Source organism: Panthera leo, chromosome A2, assembly GCF_018350215.1.
Source record: "Panthera leo isolate Ple1 chromosome A2, P.leo_Ple1_pat1.1, whole genome shotgun sequence".
Taxonomy (NCBI): domain Eukaryota; kingdom Metazoa; phylum Chordata; class Mammalia; order Carnivora; family Felidae; genus Panthera; species Panthera leo.
Window position 1 is genome coordinate 62,288,547 of NC_056680.1, and position 16,113 is coordinate 62,304,659.

The 16,113-nt window shown below is 55.2% G+C and overlaps 1 protein-coding gene across 1 annotated transcript in view; it reads right to left on the bottom strand.

Moving 5' to 3' along the window:
• Positions 1 to 16,113, bottom strand: part of PKD1L1 (polycystin 1 like 1, transient receptor potential channel interacting) — a 117,419-nt gene that overhangs the window by 84,773 nt on the left and 16,533 nt on the right. The window contains 5 exon segments of the mRNA XM_042913647.1: positions 1,784 to 2,082; positions 2,462 to 2,673; positions 3,220 to 3,340; positions 5,092 to 5,180; positions 12,322 to 12,455. Coding sequence (XP_042769581.1) covers positions 1,784 to 2,082; positions 2,462 to 2,673; positions 3,220 to 3,340; positions 5,092 to 5,180; positions 12,322 to 12,455 — 855 coding nt within the window.

A 16,113-nucleotide genomic window follows, 5' to 3' on the forward strand; every position in this document is an offset into this window, starting at 1 on the left:
GTAGGACAGGGAAGGACAGGTGTCAGGCCGGGGGTACGGGGTTGGCATATCACTACTTGTAAATAATGTTTACGTGACTGACAAACACTGAAGAATACGCTTCACGGTTAAGGATTTGTGGCCACTCAGAGCGACAGAATGGTGCAACGTTAATAGCGAATACCAGCAACTTCTCCACACCCGACGACAACCAACCTGAAGATAACACCTGATGGGTGTCCTCTCTATGAGCTAAAACTCAGAGACCATAAAAGAAAACATAGAGTATACTTGATAGAAATTAAAATTTCTGCATGAAAAGCAAAAACAACGCTAAGCAAAGCCTGAACACAAACGATACACTGAGAAAAAGAACTATTGCAGCTTATATCACCTACAAAGGGCTAATCTTCGGAATTACTGAAAGTGCTCATACGAACACCATGGGGAGCTGAGCCATAAAAGTGCTATTCCGGGTACAATACGGCAGACGCTGGCCCTTTCTCACGGTCGGACCTAATAACTAGTGAGAGCTGCTCTGGGGACTAGAAACCAGCCAACCCTTGTTGCGAGCAGTTTAGTAACAACCGTCAAGTTACAGACGCACCCGGGGCGCCTGGGCGGCTCAGTCAGTTGAGCATCTGACTCTGGCTCAGGTCACGGTCTCACCGTTCGTGAGTTCAAGCCTCACATCACGCTCGCTGCTCTCAGCCTGTCAGCTCAGCCTGCTTTGGATCCTCTGTCCCCCCTCTCTCTGCCCCTCCCCCTGCTTACTCTCTCTCAAAAAATAAGTAAAAAAAAAAAAAATTACAAACGCACTTAGCATTTGAGGCAATTCCTCTTTTCTTTGAAGTGGCAAAATGGCACACACGTGTGATTAGTCACCATGGTGTTGTCTGTGATATTGAAAGATTAGAAGAACTCTCGATGTGTACGGATAAAAAGCATGGTTAAATAGACTCCGGCACATTAATGTGCACCCTGCACGTGGCAGGGCAGGGAAGCCCGTCCTGTGGGGACGCAGGAGGAGCTCCAAGACGTGGCCGGGTGTGTGTGCCAGCGGGGAGCAGGGCTCCGAGTGCCGTGCTCATCTGTGTTCAGGAGGAGAGAGTGTCATGTGCAGGTACCAGGGGCCTAAGGGATAGAGAGCAGGGGTCCCTGAGGGGGGACACCCATCACCACACATGCCTCTGTAAGGTGGGGGCTTGAACTATGAGGATGTCCCAAGTTCAAAAGATAATTTTAAAAGATAAACAGAAAGCGGGAAGCTGCACGCTGCTGGCGAGCGGGAAAAGGTCAGAATTCCCACCCACCCCGCCCCCCACACCGGCGCTGGGGACTCGGTCCTTTTCCGGGCAGCACGGTCCCAGCACCACGGTGTCCGGAGAAAGAGGTTTTTTGTCACTTTGCCTACATGCAAGGTGTTCGACACTTTAGTACAAACGATGAAGCGTGCAGCATCATGCGCGTGTGCACCCACCTGAAGGACAGTGTCAGTTCACACGGTGGCTCAGAGCTTTCCCTGGGGAGAGTCACGTGGCTCCCCAGGTGTGTGAGCAGGACAGACCCCTGTCCCGCCTCCCCTATGTGGGGAAGGGTAGCAGCGGGGCCGGCAGGACGCAGAGAGGGAAAGTGCTCGGGGTGGGGGGGCTCGGTGCAGCCCCCGAGCCTGTGTTACCAGGACACGGAGGGTGCGGGAGCCCCAGGAGGAGCAGGGTCTCCTCTGGCCCAGTGTGGCCGGGGCTACCCGTGGGGTGTCACCGAGTCTGCACCCACTGCCCGTGCTCTAAACTGGACCACCCACCTTTCCCAAACTGGTGGAAGGCGGTGACTGCCGTTCCCTCGGACACGTCGCGGATCCTCACTTGAACCCCACAGCTGTCCCCGAAATCCAGGAGTAGACACAGACTCGCATCGGAAGCCACCTGGACCCGGAACCCCAGACTCAGAAGGGCCTGAGTGTCAGCTTCTGGGAAGCAACGAACAGTGGGATCGACTGTGTCGGCAGGACCTTGCACGGAGATGGCCCCGGGGAGACACTGAGCGAGGGGACAGAGCTGCTTGGGACGAGGCCAGGACACCGAGCCATCGTGGCCGAGGGATCTGTGGGGGGACAGGAAGGACGGCTTCAGAGAACATGATGGTCGACCGGGAGGGACGGAGACAGGAGGGGAGCAGCCCGCCCAGAAGCAAGCGCTACGGGACCCGAGGGCAGGGCTGACTTTCACTGGTTCCTAAAGTGGGGTCCCAGGGCCAGCAGCACCGCATCACCGACCTGGTGAGAAGTGCTGGTGGCGGGGGGGGGGGGGGGGGGGGGGCGGGGCGGTGGGAACAACGGTGGCCACCTGCGTGGTCCAGGGCGCTGAGGCTCAAGGCGCTGGCCACAACTACAATCACTGCTAGGTGGACAGGAAGACAGTGAGTTGCCGGTTCGCTGGGTGTGGCTCCCGAATTGGTGGCCTCCGCGCCACCCTTCCCCTACCTTCTGGGCAAGGTGGGAGAATGTGAAATCGGGGCGCTGGTTTGAGCGGATGCACGTGCCCCGACCGGGGCCCCCATCGTGACAGCGGCCGACGTGACGTCAGTCCCTGGAAGCAGGTCCGGGGCCACGTCCTCTGCAGAGCGCTGCCGTCCCATGGTGTAGAAGGGGATCCCCACCGTCACGCTGCAGGAGCCCACCATGGGGCGGGTGCACTGGGATTTAAGAGGTTAAGGAGTGAGGGGTGATGACGTGGCCCAGTCTGGAGTCAGGACCGGTTTCCAGGTTTCCGCCGTGTCAGAAAGCCGGCGAATAGAGCACCCCGGTGAGGCCGAGGGCTCCCTGACTCGGCTGGGCTGGCGCAGGCCGGCCCCGTGCACCGCACACGTGGAGGGGGATAGGATTCACGCTTGCCAGCACCCCGGCCAAGAGAGCGCCCGGGACACCCTCCAGCACGTTCCACCAGGAGCTTGGGGAACCCGTATCACCCCGAGTCCACGCTGCTCCCCGGCTGAGCTACTACCAATTTGCGGGGTCAGAGATGATCAAAGCGGACAGCTGAGCGATGGCCCTCTGGCCGACAGCAAAAACGTGCTGTACATTTTCCTTATTGAGGATCCAGTCGGGTTGTGCTTTCCAACCGCCTCAGCGGAGTCTGAAGGCCCAGAAGTTGGACACATGGCTTGCCCACAGGCCCCAGGGCCGCCTGACCCCACCAACAGGTTTCTGGAGACAGTCGGCCGTGTCGGGCACACACCCACCTGGGGAAGACCACAGAAGGCACTGCTCACTTTCCCAACCACACACATCCGTCGGCGACAGGGGTGCGGGCCACGGCTGCTCCAGGAGCTGGAGATTGTAACGGAAGGTTCCCGGTTGTTTCTGGACACAAAGGGAAAAGGGACAGTGAGGACGGCCACGCTTCCTCGCTCATGGGGCCCATCTGAACACGACTTTCTCCCCGGCTCTCCTGGGGGGCCCCCCTGTGACCCGCACCTGCTGCTTGGTGGTCCGGGTGACACCAGGGTGCCCTGTAGGTAGAGGCCAAACCAGTGTTCCGGGATGAGTTTCGCTGACGAGGAGCATATTTAAGGCCAAGGACTAAAATCTGTCCCCAGATGGGACCCCGCTTCAGATGGCTCACCCGGAAGGCAGGTCACCGTCTACAGGTGCTCTGCCATCCAGGGGAAGTGGGCTGCCCTGAGGCAGAACAAGGCCTCCGCGGCATTCACTGTGAGGTCACAGTGGCTACTCCAGTGTAGGACGACTGCCCACTGCGTTTGGCCCATTCACAGGTTCCGGGAAAGGGATGTGAGGGCCGTGACCCACAGCCAGCAAGGATGAGGCCCTCTTAGAGGGACCCCATCACGTTCCCTGTCACAACCCCATATACCTGGCCCGGTGAGCCACACAGGGGAACTGTGCCCAGGCCTCTCAGGTACAGGGCACTCAGGGCTATCTTCCCTCAGGCCCAGGGCACTCAGAGCTGCCTCACCTCAGGTACAGGACACCCAGAGCTGACCCTGCCTCAGGCCCAGGGCACTCAGCACTCTACCCCCCTTCAAGCCCAGGGCATTCAGATGCGGTCCCCCCTCAGGTACAGGGAACACAGACGCCATCCCCCACTCAGGTACAAAGAACTCAGACTCTGTCCTCCCTCAGGTACAGGGCACTCAGAACTGTGCCCCCCTCAGGTACAGAGGACACAGACGCCATTCCCCCCAAAGGCACAGGGCACTCAGAGCCACCCCCCCTCAAGTATAGGGAACTGAGATGCTATTCCCCCCTCAGGTACAGGGAATTCAGACGCCATCCCCTGCTCAGGCCCAGGGCACTCAGAGCCATCCCCCGTCAGGTACAGGGCTGGGCACCTTCTCTTCGGGCAGGGGAAGGTTGCTTCTGGCTCTTGTGCTCTCAACCCTGGGCAGGAAACAGCAGCTCCCGGCTCACCTGGCCTTCCAGCCAAGGTCCTGGCCCACGTGATATTCCACTGCCTCCTGTCTGGACTTCAGCCCAACCCACGTAACCCACGTTTACTGTCCGTGTGTGAAACCTCTAAGGACCGCACCCGTGCCCTCATGGGAAGGGAGAAATACTCATTGCGGGAATGCCCAGGGAGTTTCAGGTCCTGTGGGCCTCACTGCCACCCTGACGGCTGCCGGGTCCAACCCTGGCCTGGGTCTCCCCCACCTCCCCTATATTCCTTCTCTATGAACCTGACTGCCCTAGGGACCTCGTGCAAGTGGACGCCCACGACATCTGTCCCTCTGTTACTGGCTCATTCCACTTCGCATCACGTGCTCAAGGCCCATCTAATGCTACTGCTTTAAAGTGTGTGTGTTTTGCACCCACTACAGGGTCTAGTGCCCTTGACCCTGGCAAGGCCCGAGGTGTTCCCAGTCTTCACGGTGCCCCCGTGGATGGCTCCCAACGTGCTGGGGAAGGTTGGTCATATTTCTCTCAACTGGCAACAAGAGACCCTCTTTCCTCCATCATGGTTGGTGTTCTGCGTGCTGTCTGTGGTCTCCCGCACCCCGGGCGGCACCCCCTACGTCACCCCGGCCCGGGCGGGTCCTCGGAAGGCCCCGTGCGTGTACAGAAGAACAGAGCTTAGCCGGGGCTCCCTGACATACCTGTTGGCACTGTCGCCTGGATCCGAAGCAGCCCCTGTTCTCCCGCTGAACACACTTAATGGCGCTTCACCAGTTGTTTCCAGAATGTTCTGCGAGGGGGAAGATAATTATTTGAGAGCTGCTTACAAAAACTCGGTAAATTAGGGAAAGTAACACTATTCCATTCACAGACTAGCGGTTGGCCCCTGCCATGCTGGGCTGTAGAGAACCGGCGGAGAACAAAGCAGGCTAGTCCTCTGTTCCTGCGGAGCCCACGTTCCTGGGGACCTGGGGGGCCAGCTGGCCACGGCTGCGTGGCGGGTGCCAGGAGAGCAGGGGGTGATGTGGGAGGCAGAGAGGTTGGATGGGAATTTGCATGTCATTCTGAATGAGATGCAGGTTTGGGCACCAGTGTGGCATAATCTGACCAATGATATGGAAGTGTTAGCCCGGCTACCATATTGAAAAAGGCCGTGGGAGGCAAGAATCCCAAGGGACATCTTCTGACTTGACTCTAGATCCAGACATTGGATGGACTCTAGAGACACGAGTGGGCAGGGTGTTGCCACTGTCTGCCCCTGTGGAATCCCTACAAGAGATGGGCACCATAGGACATTTTTGTCAAATTGACCAGCACAGATCTCCCTTGACGTACGAGGGGGTTGCATCCAGATGAAGCCATCGTAAGTTAAAAAGACCGTTAAGTGGAAAATGCATTCAACACACCCACCGTCCCGGACATGACGGCTGAGACTGGCCTGCCTTAAACGTGCTCAGAACACCTACATGAGCCTACAGGCAGGTAAAACATTCTTCTCACAAAGCCTATTTTATAATAAGCTGTGGAATGTCTCATGTAACTGGTTGAATGCGGACCTGAAGGTGAGAAGCCGAGCGGCTCTGTGGGAGCAGAAGGGTGGTCAGGGCCTCGGTTGCTGACCCTTGTGACCATGTGGCTGCCTGGGAGATGCTCAGGTCCTAGAGAGTGTCACCAGCGTGGGAAAATTCCAAGTACAGTTTCTATGGAACACGTATGGTTTCTATACCATGGTAAAGTGGAAAATCCCAAGATGAGCCATCGTAAGTCGCAGACCGTCTATAATGAGACTGGCTGACAGCTTCTAACTGCGCTGGATGATGCGAGGGGGAGGAAAGGAGAGGCTCAGAGATTCGAACTCCTAGCTGGAGCTGCTTACAGATCTTTATCGCCTGGAAGGAATCCCGACCCTCCTGCAGCCACAGGACTGAGACTGCCGAAAATCAAGCCAGAGGCTCCTCCCTGGGGTGTGCGGCCACACCAGCGAGAATGCTGGCCAGCACCAGGAAAAGGCACAGCCCTGCCCCCAGCCCCCGGGGGTGTGGCCCTGCCAACAGGTGGATTTCGGCCCTGGAAAACCAATTAGACAGAACAAGCTTCTGTTGCATTAGGCCACCAGGTTTGTGATTTGTGTCAGTGGCCCCAGGAAGCCCATGCAGGAGCTTGGCTCCGACATGGCGGCCTTGCTAGGGTGGTGGTCAGGGAGGCGGGGAGGGGGGCTCGGTTAGGGACACCGGTAGGAGCCAGGAGCTAGGACGGGGCAGGAGGGGCTATGGGAGCCAAAGCAGGACCAAGCAGGAGAAAGAAGGAAAGGCAATGCCAAGGGCTTGGCAAACTCGGGGCCTAGGTGGGCACAACTGGGCACCTGGGGCCAACGGTGCCAAGATGCGTCGCTGGCCTCCGCTCTGCCGGGGCCGCCGCCTCCTGTGACAAAACCCACGATTCCTGCGCCAAACGGCAGGGAGGAGCCGGACGGGGGCATGGCCGTCAGACCTTTCCAGGGCTTGCCACCTCACCAGCCCACACTCAGAGCCCCGGCCCTGACAGTGTGCCACTCGGCGTATGTATAAAAGGCAGCCACCATCCTCACACTGAGTGCCCAAGCTTCAATTATTCTTGACATCACGTTTAGCACAAGTGGTTTCAGCCAATTAATAACCCTGCTCCTCCCCTCTCGGGAGGCCCTCACCGAACCGTCCACGCACACTCTCCACCTGCTCTGAGTACCAGACCTCAGCTCCCCAGAGGAAATCACAGCAAGGTGTCGAGGGCCAAGGCCAAGGCTGACAGATGCCCAGCACCCGGCCTCTCTGCACCCCCACTGCCACCTGCCAGTCCTGCTGACCGGGGGCGGGCCCTGCCCTTTCCTGGGGATGCGACCCCTCAGGCTAAGGCAGCCCCCCTCCCTGAGTCTGGAAGGTGCCATGAGCTGGGAGCAGCCAGAGGGAACAGGACAGGGGCAGGGACGGCCACCAGCTCCTGGGCCTCCATTAGCCTCCTGCCTGCAGGTCCCACAAATTCTACCTTCAGCTGAGCTAGTTTGTAACAACACAAGCTTACTGCCAAGGGTTTCTTTTCCAACTTTCCCTATTTATGCAAAATTTCCAGAATAAACTAGTCCATGGAGGCTGAGAGAGGATTAGTTGTTGCTGGGGGAGGGGTTGGGGAGAGATGTTCACGGGGCATTTCCTTTGGGGGACGATGAAAATGTCCCGGAACAAGAGAGCAGCGACAGTGCACAACCTTGTGAATGTTCTAAGTGCCACTTAACTGCACACCTTAAAATGGTGTTGATGGTAAAAAAATAATAATAATGGGGGAAGGGGGGAAGAGCTTAGGCCTTACGTGAACACAGTGGAAATCACGATCCATTCTGGGGATTATACAGTTCCTGTTAAATCTAAGTTGGACCATAACCTAAATTCAGCCCGTGACGACTTCCTCCCCTGTTTCCCTTCCTGCCTCCACCTCTGCCCCTCGCTCACCACGCGTACACTCCAATCGTTGGTCAGCTACCCGCAGGGCCTCTGAAACATCACACTGCTTCTTGCACATAAAGCCTTTTCCAACTTCTCCCGTGACCTGACCCTATTCAGCATCGCAGCCCCTGAGAAGGCGCCCAGCCCTCCCCGCCAGGCCCCTGGGCCCCAGGGATGCAGCCAAGGCTTCCGTAGCCCAGCAGCCCAGCATTTACATCGTGCTCTGTGCTTTCCTAGGCGGGAGTTCCTGGAGTGCAGGGCCCTGTCGTTTTCATTCTCGGAACCGATGGGCACACAGTAGATGTGGGATATGTGCCTGTTTCCGAGTCAGTACCCAGGCAGAACCTGTGTTTGTTACCTTCTGGGATACAGTAAGGATGCTCACGTTTGCTACAGAGACAGAGCTCAGAATGAGTGGGACCATAGGGTACCCTGCATCCCACAGGTCCGGGTGGGGAAAGGCCAAGCCCCACAGACGCCACAAGCATCAGTGGCAGTGTTAGGGCCATAAGGGAAGCGAGTGCCGAGGGTTCCCTAGCTCCTGACCTGGGGAATGCCAGCTTCCCAGCACACCCACAGAGACAGAATTCAGGAGAATCCCACTTTTTCTTTTCCTGTGGGTCTTCCGTAAGCAGCTGACGCTTCTGCAGAAAGAATAATAGAGTGGACGCAGGAAAATGCAGCTCCATTTAATGAAGTTTGGGAAGTGGTATTCTAGAAACTTCATCAAAAACTTAGACAAACTTGCTAAAGGTATGTAATGAGTAACTGGATAAAGGCTGGAATTTGGGGGGGAAGCTTACGGTGAAAATGCAGCGCTTTGTTCTGGGGCAAAGTCACCACAGGGCACCTCTCCAGGGAAGGGTGTCAGGCTGTGAAAGACTTCCCAAGGAGCGCCTCAGAAAAGTGAGCGTAGTAGCTGCAAAGGTGTGAAAGAACATTTACAAGGTTCGACCTACATTTGTGCGCATTCTACATTTACAGCACCCATCAAATTATGCCCATGGACCACAAAATAATTCAGCAAGTGCAGTTTTAAACATTGTTTGCCTCTGAACAGCTTGAAATGTCTAGAAACCTTCTCTCTCCAAAGCGTGCGGCCTGAGTAGTAACTTACAGGCTGTGCTCTCCCCCGGACAGGAAGAGTTTTCTGACTAGGAATACAGTGTGGGCAGTCGGGCAGAATCTGTTGGAACAGTTGTGCTAACGGCAAACTCGAGAAAGCCAAGGAATGGCAGGCAGATAACCAGGCTGGTGGGGCCGGCCAGCAGGACGGTACCAGCACCTACCAGCACCACACTGGGAGGGCCGGCGGCCACGCTCCTGCTGTGACCCCCAGGACCCAGCCACACCTGAGTCACAGGGCCTGCGGCTGTGGGACACAGTACTAACCATGCGCAAGCATTACTAAGGGCCCCGAATGTCTTATTCTGCAATAGCGAAAACGTAATTCTGATCAGGGGTACCCACATTTTATTCCAGACAACAAGACGCTCTGAAAACAGAAAGCGCTAAGCCAGCCCTCAGGGTTCTGTCCTGAAGACATGAAGGCTGGAGGGAATATGCCTTCCCCCACTCGGTAAAGACCCCGGGTCTCCCAGGAGTCAGGTCGCAGTAAGGACCCGGCTCACCCACCCAGTGTGTCCTGTCTTGTCACTCTCAACTCAACATCTATTCACCGAAATCACCCCCCAACTGCCATCTGAACTACAGCAGTGGGTTTTACAACCTTAACATTCACTTGGGGTAAGAAACAGTATTACTCATTTGTGTTTGTTCTAGAATACTACATTTGCTTATTAACGTTTCATGTAACATTTAACCTATGAACTATGATCTTTCACGGGTCCCAGACCCAATTCCAAAGTCACCCCCAACACCAAGCAATTCTCAGATACCAGCAAGAATTCAGCTCTCTTCTGATGCCTTCTACCAGAGATGGCGTCAGACCCCACACACGGGTGATGGGCTCAGTCCGCCAGGCCCCCCACCCCTGCAACTTCAGGTGCCAGCCACAGCCCCAGGCTATCACCCGGAGGTTCCAATGGGCCTCCTCCTTCGGTTCGTGGTTCTTTTAATTGGTTAGAGAGGCTCACAGAACTCAGGGAGACCCGTATAGTCCCGTTCACCAGTAAAGGACATGGTGAAAAGTGGAAAAGCTGCATGAGGTGAGGTGTAGGAAGGGGCATGGGGCTTGACCGCCTCCCCAGGGCCCGTTGCCCCCCATCTCCGCGTGCTCACCAACCCGGAAGCTCTCTGGACCCCGTCCCCTTGGGTTTTTATGGAGCCAGAGGTTGGGGGTGGGGTGGGGGGACTGGAGTTTCAACCCTGGAATCACAGGGTTGGTTGCCCCAGCAATCAACCCGCACCCCCCCAGCCCTGGGGAGGGGTCTAAAGTCTCCATTAACGTAACAAAAGACACGCTCCTGCCCTCTATCACTAAAGTCCAGGGGTTTGGGGACGAAGCCCACATACACATGAGAGATCTATTCAGGTCATCCGGATGCCCAGATGGGCATTTCCTACACGTCACAGTATGGCACACAACTTTTAATGTGGTGTGACCAGCTCCACCGACTGGAAACACTCTCTGTAACGACTTGAAGTGGGCAAGACCTATCCGTTCTCCCCCGGCTCCCCCTGCACCAGAACATTTTACAAACTCAGTCCAGAGTCTCAACTTCGCACAACACCACGCCACAGAACCGCCTAATCATCAAACCGTCCAGGACCCCAGTCTGCAGCCCCACTTGGCCATTGCTCGAGGCTGGGTTGCCCGGGGATCCAGGGAGCAGGGCCATGGGGGCTGGGGGGAGGAGGGGTGGGTGGGCTCAAGATCAAGGAGAGCCTGGAAACGGGCAGGAGGTCCAAGGCCTTGGGGACACCCCCCAGGGCCGGCTGAGCGTGTGGGTCACCAGAGCAGGTGTGGGTGGGGCACCCACACCAGGTCCACGACAAACCCACGGTACCAGGGTCCACTTGTGTCTGGGAACGCACCCCAACGAACTTCTCCCGAACCCTGCTCTCAGATCATTACAAGTTCCCCGTTGCAGACATCCTTCTGGATTAACCTGAAACGATCCCTGTGAACTTTCACAAAGTGGCAGCTGAGCCTGAAAGAGCTCCCAATGGGAACAGAATGGGCTGACAGAGGTTAATTTTCAGATACAAATGCCCTTAGAGGTACTGTGTACAGGACAGGGGACCTCCTGGGGAATACTGGAAACCCCATGACAAGTACGAGGGACCACGTGGGGAGTACTGGGGACCCCGTAGAGAATATTGCGTGCAGACCTCTATGAGGAGTACTGGGGACCCCTGTAAAGAGTACTGGAGACCCCCATGAGGACTACTGGGACCCTCATGAGGAGTACTGGGACTTCCATGGGAAGTACTGGGGAGCCACATGAAGAGTACTCGGGACCCCCAAAGGGAGTACTGGAAACTACATGAGGAGCACTGGGGAACCACATGAATAGAACTGGGGACCCCTATGGGGAGTAATGGGAACCCTCATGGGGAATACTGGGGACACATATGAGAAGTACTGGGGACCCCCCATGAGGAGTACTGAGACCCACATGAGGAGTACTGGGGACCTACATAAGGAGTTCTGGGACACGCATGGGAGTACTGGGAATCCAGTGAGGAGTACTGGTGGGGGCATGCATGCAGAGTACTGGAGACCCCCGTGAGGAGTACTGGGGACCCACATGAGTACTGGGTACCCCATGGGAAGTACTGGGGACCCACATAAGTACTAGAGGCCACGATAGGCAGTACTGGGGGAACCTCTATGAGGAGTACTGGGGACCCACATGGGGAGCACCAGAAACAGCTGCAGGATAATCTCTGCAAAGGGGCGGGGAGGTTCTGGGAGCTTCTGCAGAAGGGGCTCCTTCCCATCAGGACAAAGGCAGAGCTCTGGGCTGGCAGCATTCAGAGCTCACTCTTAGCCGGACTGCATCGGGCACAGGTAGCCTCGTTCTCGGGGCCTGCCGCACCCCACGCTGCTCGCTGCGCCCCAGCTTCTCCTAGGACACTCCCCACCTCCTCACGCCACTGAGACCGTCTGTCCTGTCCTCTCCACCCGACTGCTGTGGGCCGTTCTGATAGCCAGACACAGACGCACCTGCTCAGACGTCCAGGTAGTCTAGTCTTACCAGTAGAGGCCTTCAAAGAGCTCCCCCGGGGCCCCCAAATAGGGTTTCTGCTCCCTGGGAGCCCCCTGGGAGCCCCCTGGGGTGCAGCCCGTCCCCACTTCTGTCTCCGGAACGCATCCCGGCTTCTCATGACAGGATTCCAGATCTGCAAGTGAACTCCGCTCCCTGGACGTGGCACATGGGGCTGAAACCACATCTGGCCGGCTCCTACCGCACCTGGGAGGCTTTCCAGGGCTGCACCGGACACGCGTGCTGCTCAGGGAGCAAACCCAAGCTCCCCAGACGCCAATACCTTGTCCCACGACACCAGCGACACGAGCGAGGGTGGTTTCTCCAGTCCCGGGTCTCCTTCCGCCCGTGTCCGCGCACCCAGAGGACGGCTGGACTCGTCGGTGTTCATAAAAGGCTCAGGATTAGCGCTGACATCTGGGGAAAAGAACAAACGAGGTGTGGGGACTGCAGTGTTCAATGAAGAGACCCGACCTCACACACCGGTTAATGCCCCCTGCTCTCCAGGTGGGTCAGGAGTCCTGTGCCCGTGGGCTCTGCCTGTGAGGGCGGCTGTGTGTATTCGGTGTTTCTTCCTTTTCATCCTCACCTGGCACAGCGTCTCAGAGGCAAACACAGGCTACGTCAGGCAAGTCCAAGGCCAGAGCTCCTGCTCACGACCCAACCCTGAGGGCCCTCCCTCTCTCCTCCAGGGCTCAGGGCAGAGAGGATGAGGTCAAGGGCTCCCGAATCAGGGAGATGGGCACAAAATGGGAGGAACCACAGTCATGGGACTGGGCAGGGATTTGCTGGGTAAACATGAAGACCAAGAAGATGCCCCCAAATTTACAAGCCAGCATGCTCCCACCTGAGGGCTCTGGGCGTGCCCAGCCCTGCCCAGCTCTCTGCTCCTAGCTCCCTGCTCCCAGCTGTCAGTTCCCCACTCCCAGCCCCGCCCAGCTGCCAGCTCCCAGCCAGGCCTGTGTCCACCCTCCACCTGCCTCCATATGCCAAGAGCAGACAGAACACATGTTAGAAAGAGAGCCAGGGTTCCAAACGGACCCTCTTAGGCCAAGTCACCAAACCAGGGCTTCACCCCTAACCTAACTGCTGTTCCAGCTTCCTCCAGAAATAGTCTTGGGGCTCTTGGCAGGGGGCCTCAGTCAGTTAAGCGTCCCACTCTGGATTTCAGCTCAGGTCATGATCTCACGGTCATGAGTTCGAGCCCCACGTCAAGCTCTGCACTGACAGCACGGAGCCTACTTGGGATTCTCTCTCTCTCCCTCTCTCTGTGCCCCTCCCCTGCTCACATGCTCTCTCAAAAATAAAAACGCAGACATTAAAAAAAAAAAAAGAGCCAGACGCTTAACTGACTGAGCCACTCAGGCGCCCCCGGTGGCATTTCTTTTTAAGTGCTTAATCTCTGCCATGTGCGCACACTTTTTTCCTCTTGCTGATTCCCTTCTACTGTATTGAATTCCCTGCCCATGAACCTGTAGTATGCAAAACCCGGATGTAGGGCGGGTCCCTGCCCCTGGACATTCTGACCCAGGCTGCAGTCTGTCTATGATGTGAAGCAGGTAGGAGAGGAGGGTGGCCACGGCTTTCTAAATGGTGCATTTAAATCCTCCTGCAAGGCTGAAGCCCGGCTCTCACAGGGCTACCAAAAATTCCAGTAGCAACTGGTGACCGGGAGGAGAGGCAGGGAGCCGAATAAACATCTGCCTGCTTGATGGAAAAGAGAGTGAGAGGGACATGGCGTCTGCTCCTCTGTCCCGGCCGACAAGGTTCAAGAACCTGGAACGCTCTTTCTCTACCTGCTTGGTGGCATCTCGCCTCTTCTGCCTTTCCCTCCTGCTCCTGCTCCGGCACGACCTGGGGTGCGGATGGTTCCAGTACCATCCTCAGTGCCTCAGCCACTGCCGGCTCCTCCCACCCTCAAGGTCAAGGAGCAAAGAGCACCCTCTTGGACCACCCACTTCAGATTCCCCCACTGGCGTCCCAGTAAAAACTGACAGTTGGGGAAAACCTGACTGAATTTTAAGTGGACACAGGTGAAACACATTTGTGTGAACTAATTTAAGGTTGCCGGTTTAATTAAGATAGACCTGTGTTTAGAGTTATCAGCATTAAATATGAAACCGCGATTCTACCCAGGTTTACTAAAGTCAAATAAGCTCGTGTTATCTCTGTTGCAATTTCTTAGCAAAAAGATGACTTAAGGTGATGGTTAATTTTGTCTGTCTCAAAGTTTTCATGGGTAACTGTTAAGATGGCTTTCGGAGTCTTTGGTAACCTGAAACTTTAAGGTTTTGCATGATAAATGGGACTGAACTCATTGGACACCTGGGTCTTTTCCACATGGGATGGAGCTGCTGAAGCTCTGATAACCAAACATACGTTTGCGCTTTTAACCTCTTATTGCAGAGAAACTACGGTTATTTGGGTGTATTGGACCATAAACTGAAGCGGTTTAACTTTTCTGTCTACCTAAACCCTCTAAAATTCAAACTGTCTCAGGGAGTGTTCTTTCTTTCACGGCAATTACAATTGTTTGCATAAGTTCAGTAAAAATCTGTTTTCCTCGTAACAGGACGCCACTGGAAATACTGGCTATTTTACCAAGACTTTGACTGGAATGTCCTATTTGAGACTGAACTGCATAGACTCAGATATGACCATCCGGCTTTGAGGAGCTAAGGTTGACTTTATGAAACACGGAGCCATAAAACCCCTGGGAAATGTGGGCCTGATACCTTGCTTACGGAGTTCCCAGCAGCCTCACCAGGTGAGCAAAGAAAGTCACTTCCTGGCAGGTGCAGGAAACGCAGGCTATCTTGGGGACCTCATGGAGAGGAATTTGCCCAATTCCACAGGAATTGCAGGCCTGTCTGACGGAAGTACTTGGCTTGGCTTCTGGCCTGGAGAATCTACTAAGAGTGCAATCTGGAGAATTCTGTATAAAAGATTCCGGCAAAACAAACTTTAAGACATCCATATGATCAACCACTGTTCTTGCTGAACTTAGGTAAATAATTAGGTCAAGTTTGTTAAAACTGGACTTGTTCTACAGACAAATCGGTCTTGATTTGGCCATCTCTGGAAATGACGGTTTTTAGAGAGAAAAACCATGTTTCCGTAACATACCCTTATGGCTGTCAAATTCTAGGGGCGCCTGGGTGGCTCAGTCGGTTAAGCGTCCGACTTCAGCTCAGGTCATGATCTCACGGTCTGTGAGTTCGAGCCCCTCGTCGGGCTCTGGGCTGATGGCTTAGAGCCTGGAGCCTGCTTCCGATTCTGTGTCTCCCTCTCTCTCTGCCCCTCCCCCGTTCATGCTCTGTCTCTCTCTGTCTCAAAAAAAAAAAATAAATAAACGTTAAAAAAAAAAAAATTAAACAACTGGGAAATGGGATGGATTCGCCTAACAGTTGTACGTAAAAAGACTTTTCTCACTGTAGACCCATCAGCCGATAAAGACTACAGTGCTTTAATAAATTATTCACTTCAAGCTGGGTTAATTCATAAATCTCTAAACATGCCAACCATATTCTCCCTAAACCTGATCTGACAGTTCCTAGAAACCTGCCCCATACAACCCCAAATACCTTGTTTTCTCAAAGGATGCAAAGTCTAATACAATGGGGGATTTAACTCCAAAATAAAAGGGCCCCTACTGGGTCATATTATGCAGTGAAGTTAGAGGGGCACTCTTCATGGGCTCCTGTACCTAAAATAAAACCTGTACCCCCTTCACAGGAAATCAATGAGCAAACTAATATACCTTCTTTTCAAAAAAAAATTTTTTTTTGACATTTATTTATTTTTGAAAGGCAGAGAGAGACAGAGCACAGACAGGGGAGGGCCAGAAAGAGGGGGAGACACAGAATCCGAAGCAGGCTCCAGGCTCCGAGCTGTCAGGACAGAGCCCAACGCGGGGCTCGAACTCATGGACCGCGAGATCATGACCTGAGCCGAAATCGGCCGCTTAACCGACTGAGCCTCCCGGTCACCCCTAATGTGCCTTCTTATTTCTGTGAGCCTGTGGAAGACCTCAAACTTCTCTTAGGATGGTTGTACCTTTCTTCTTCGTTCTCCA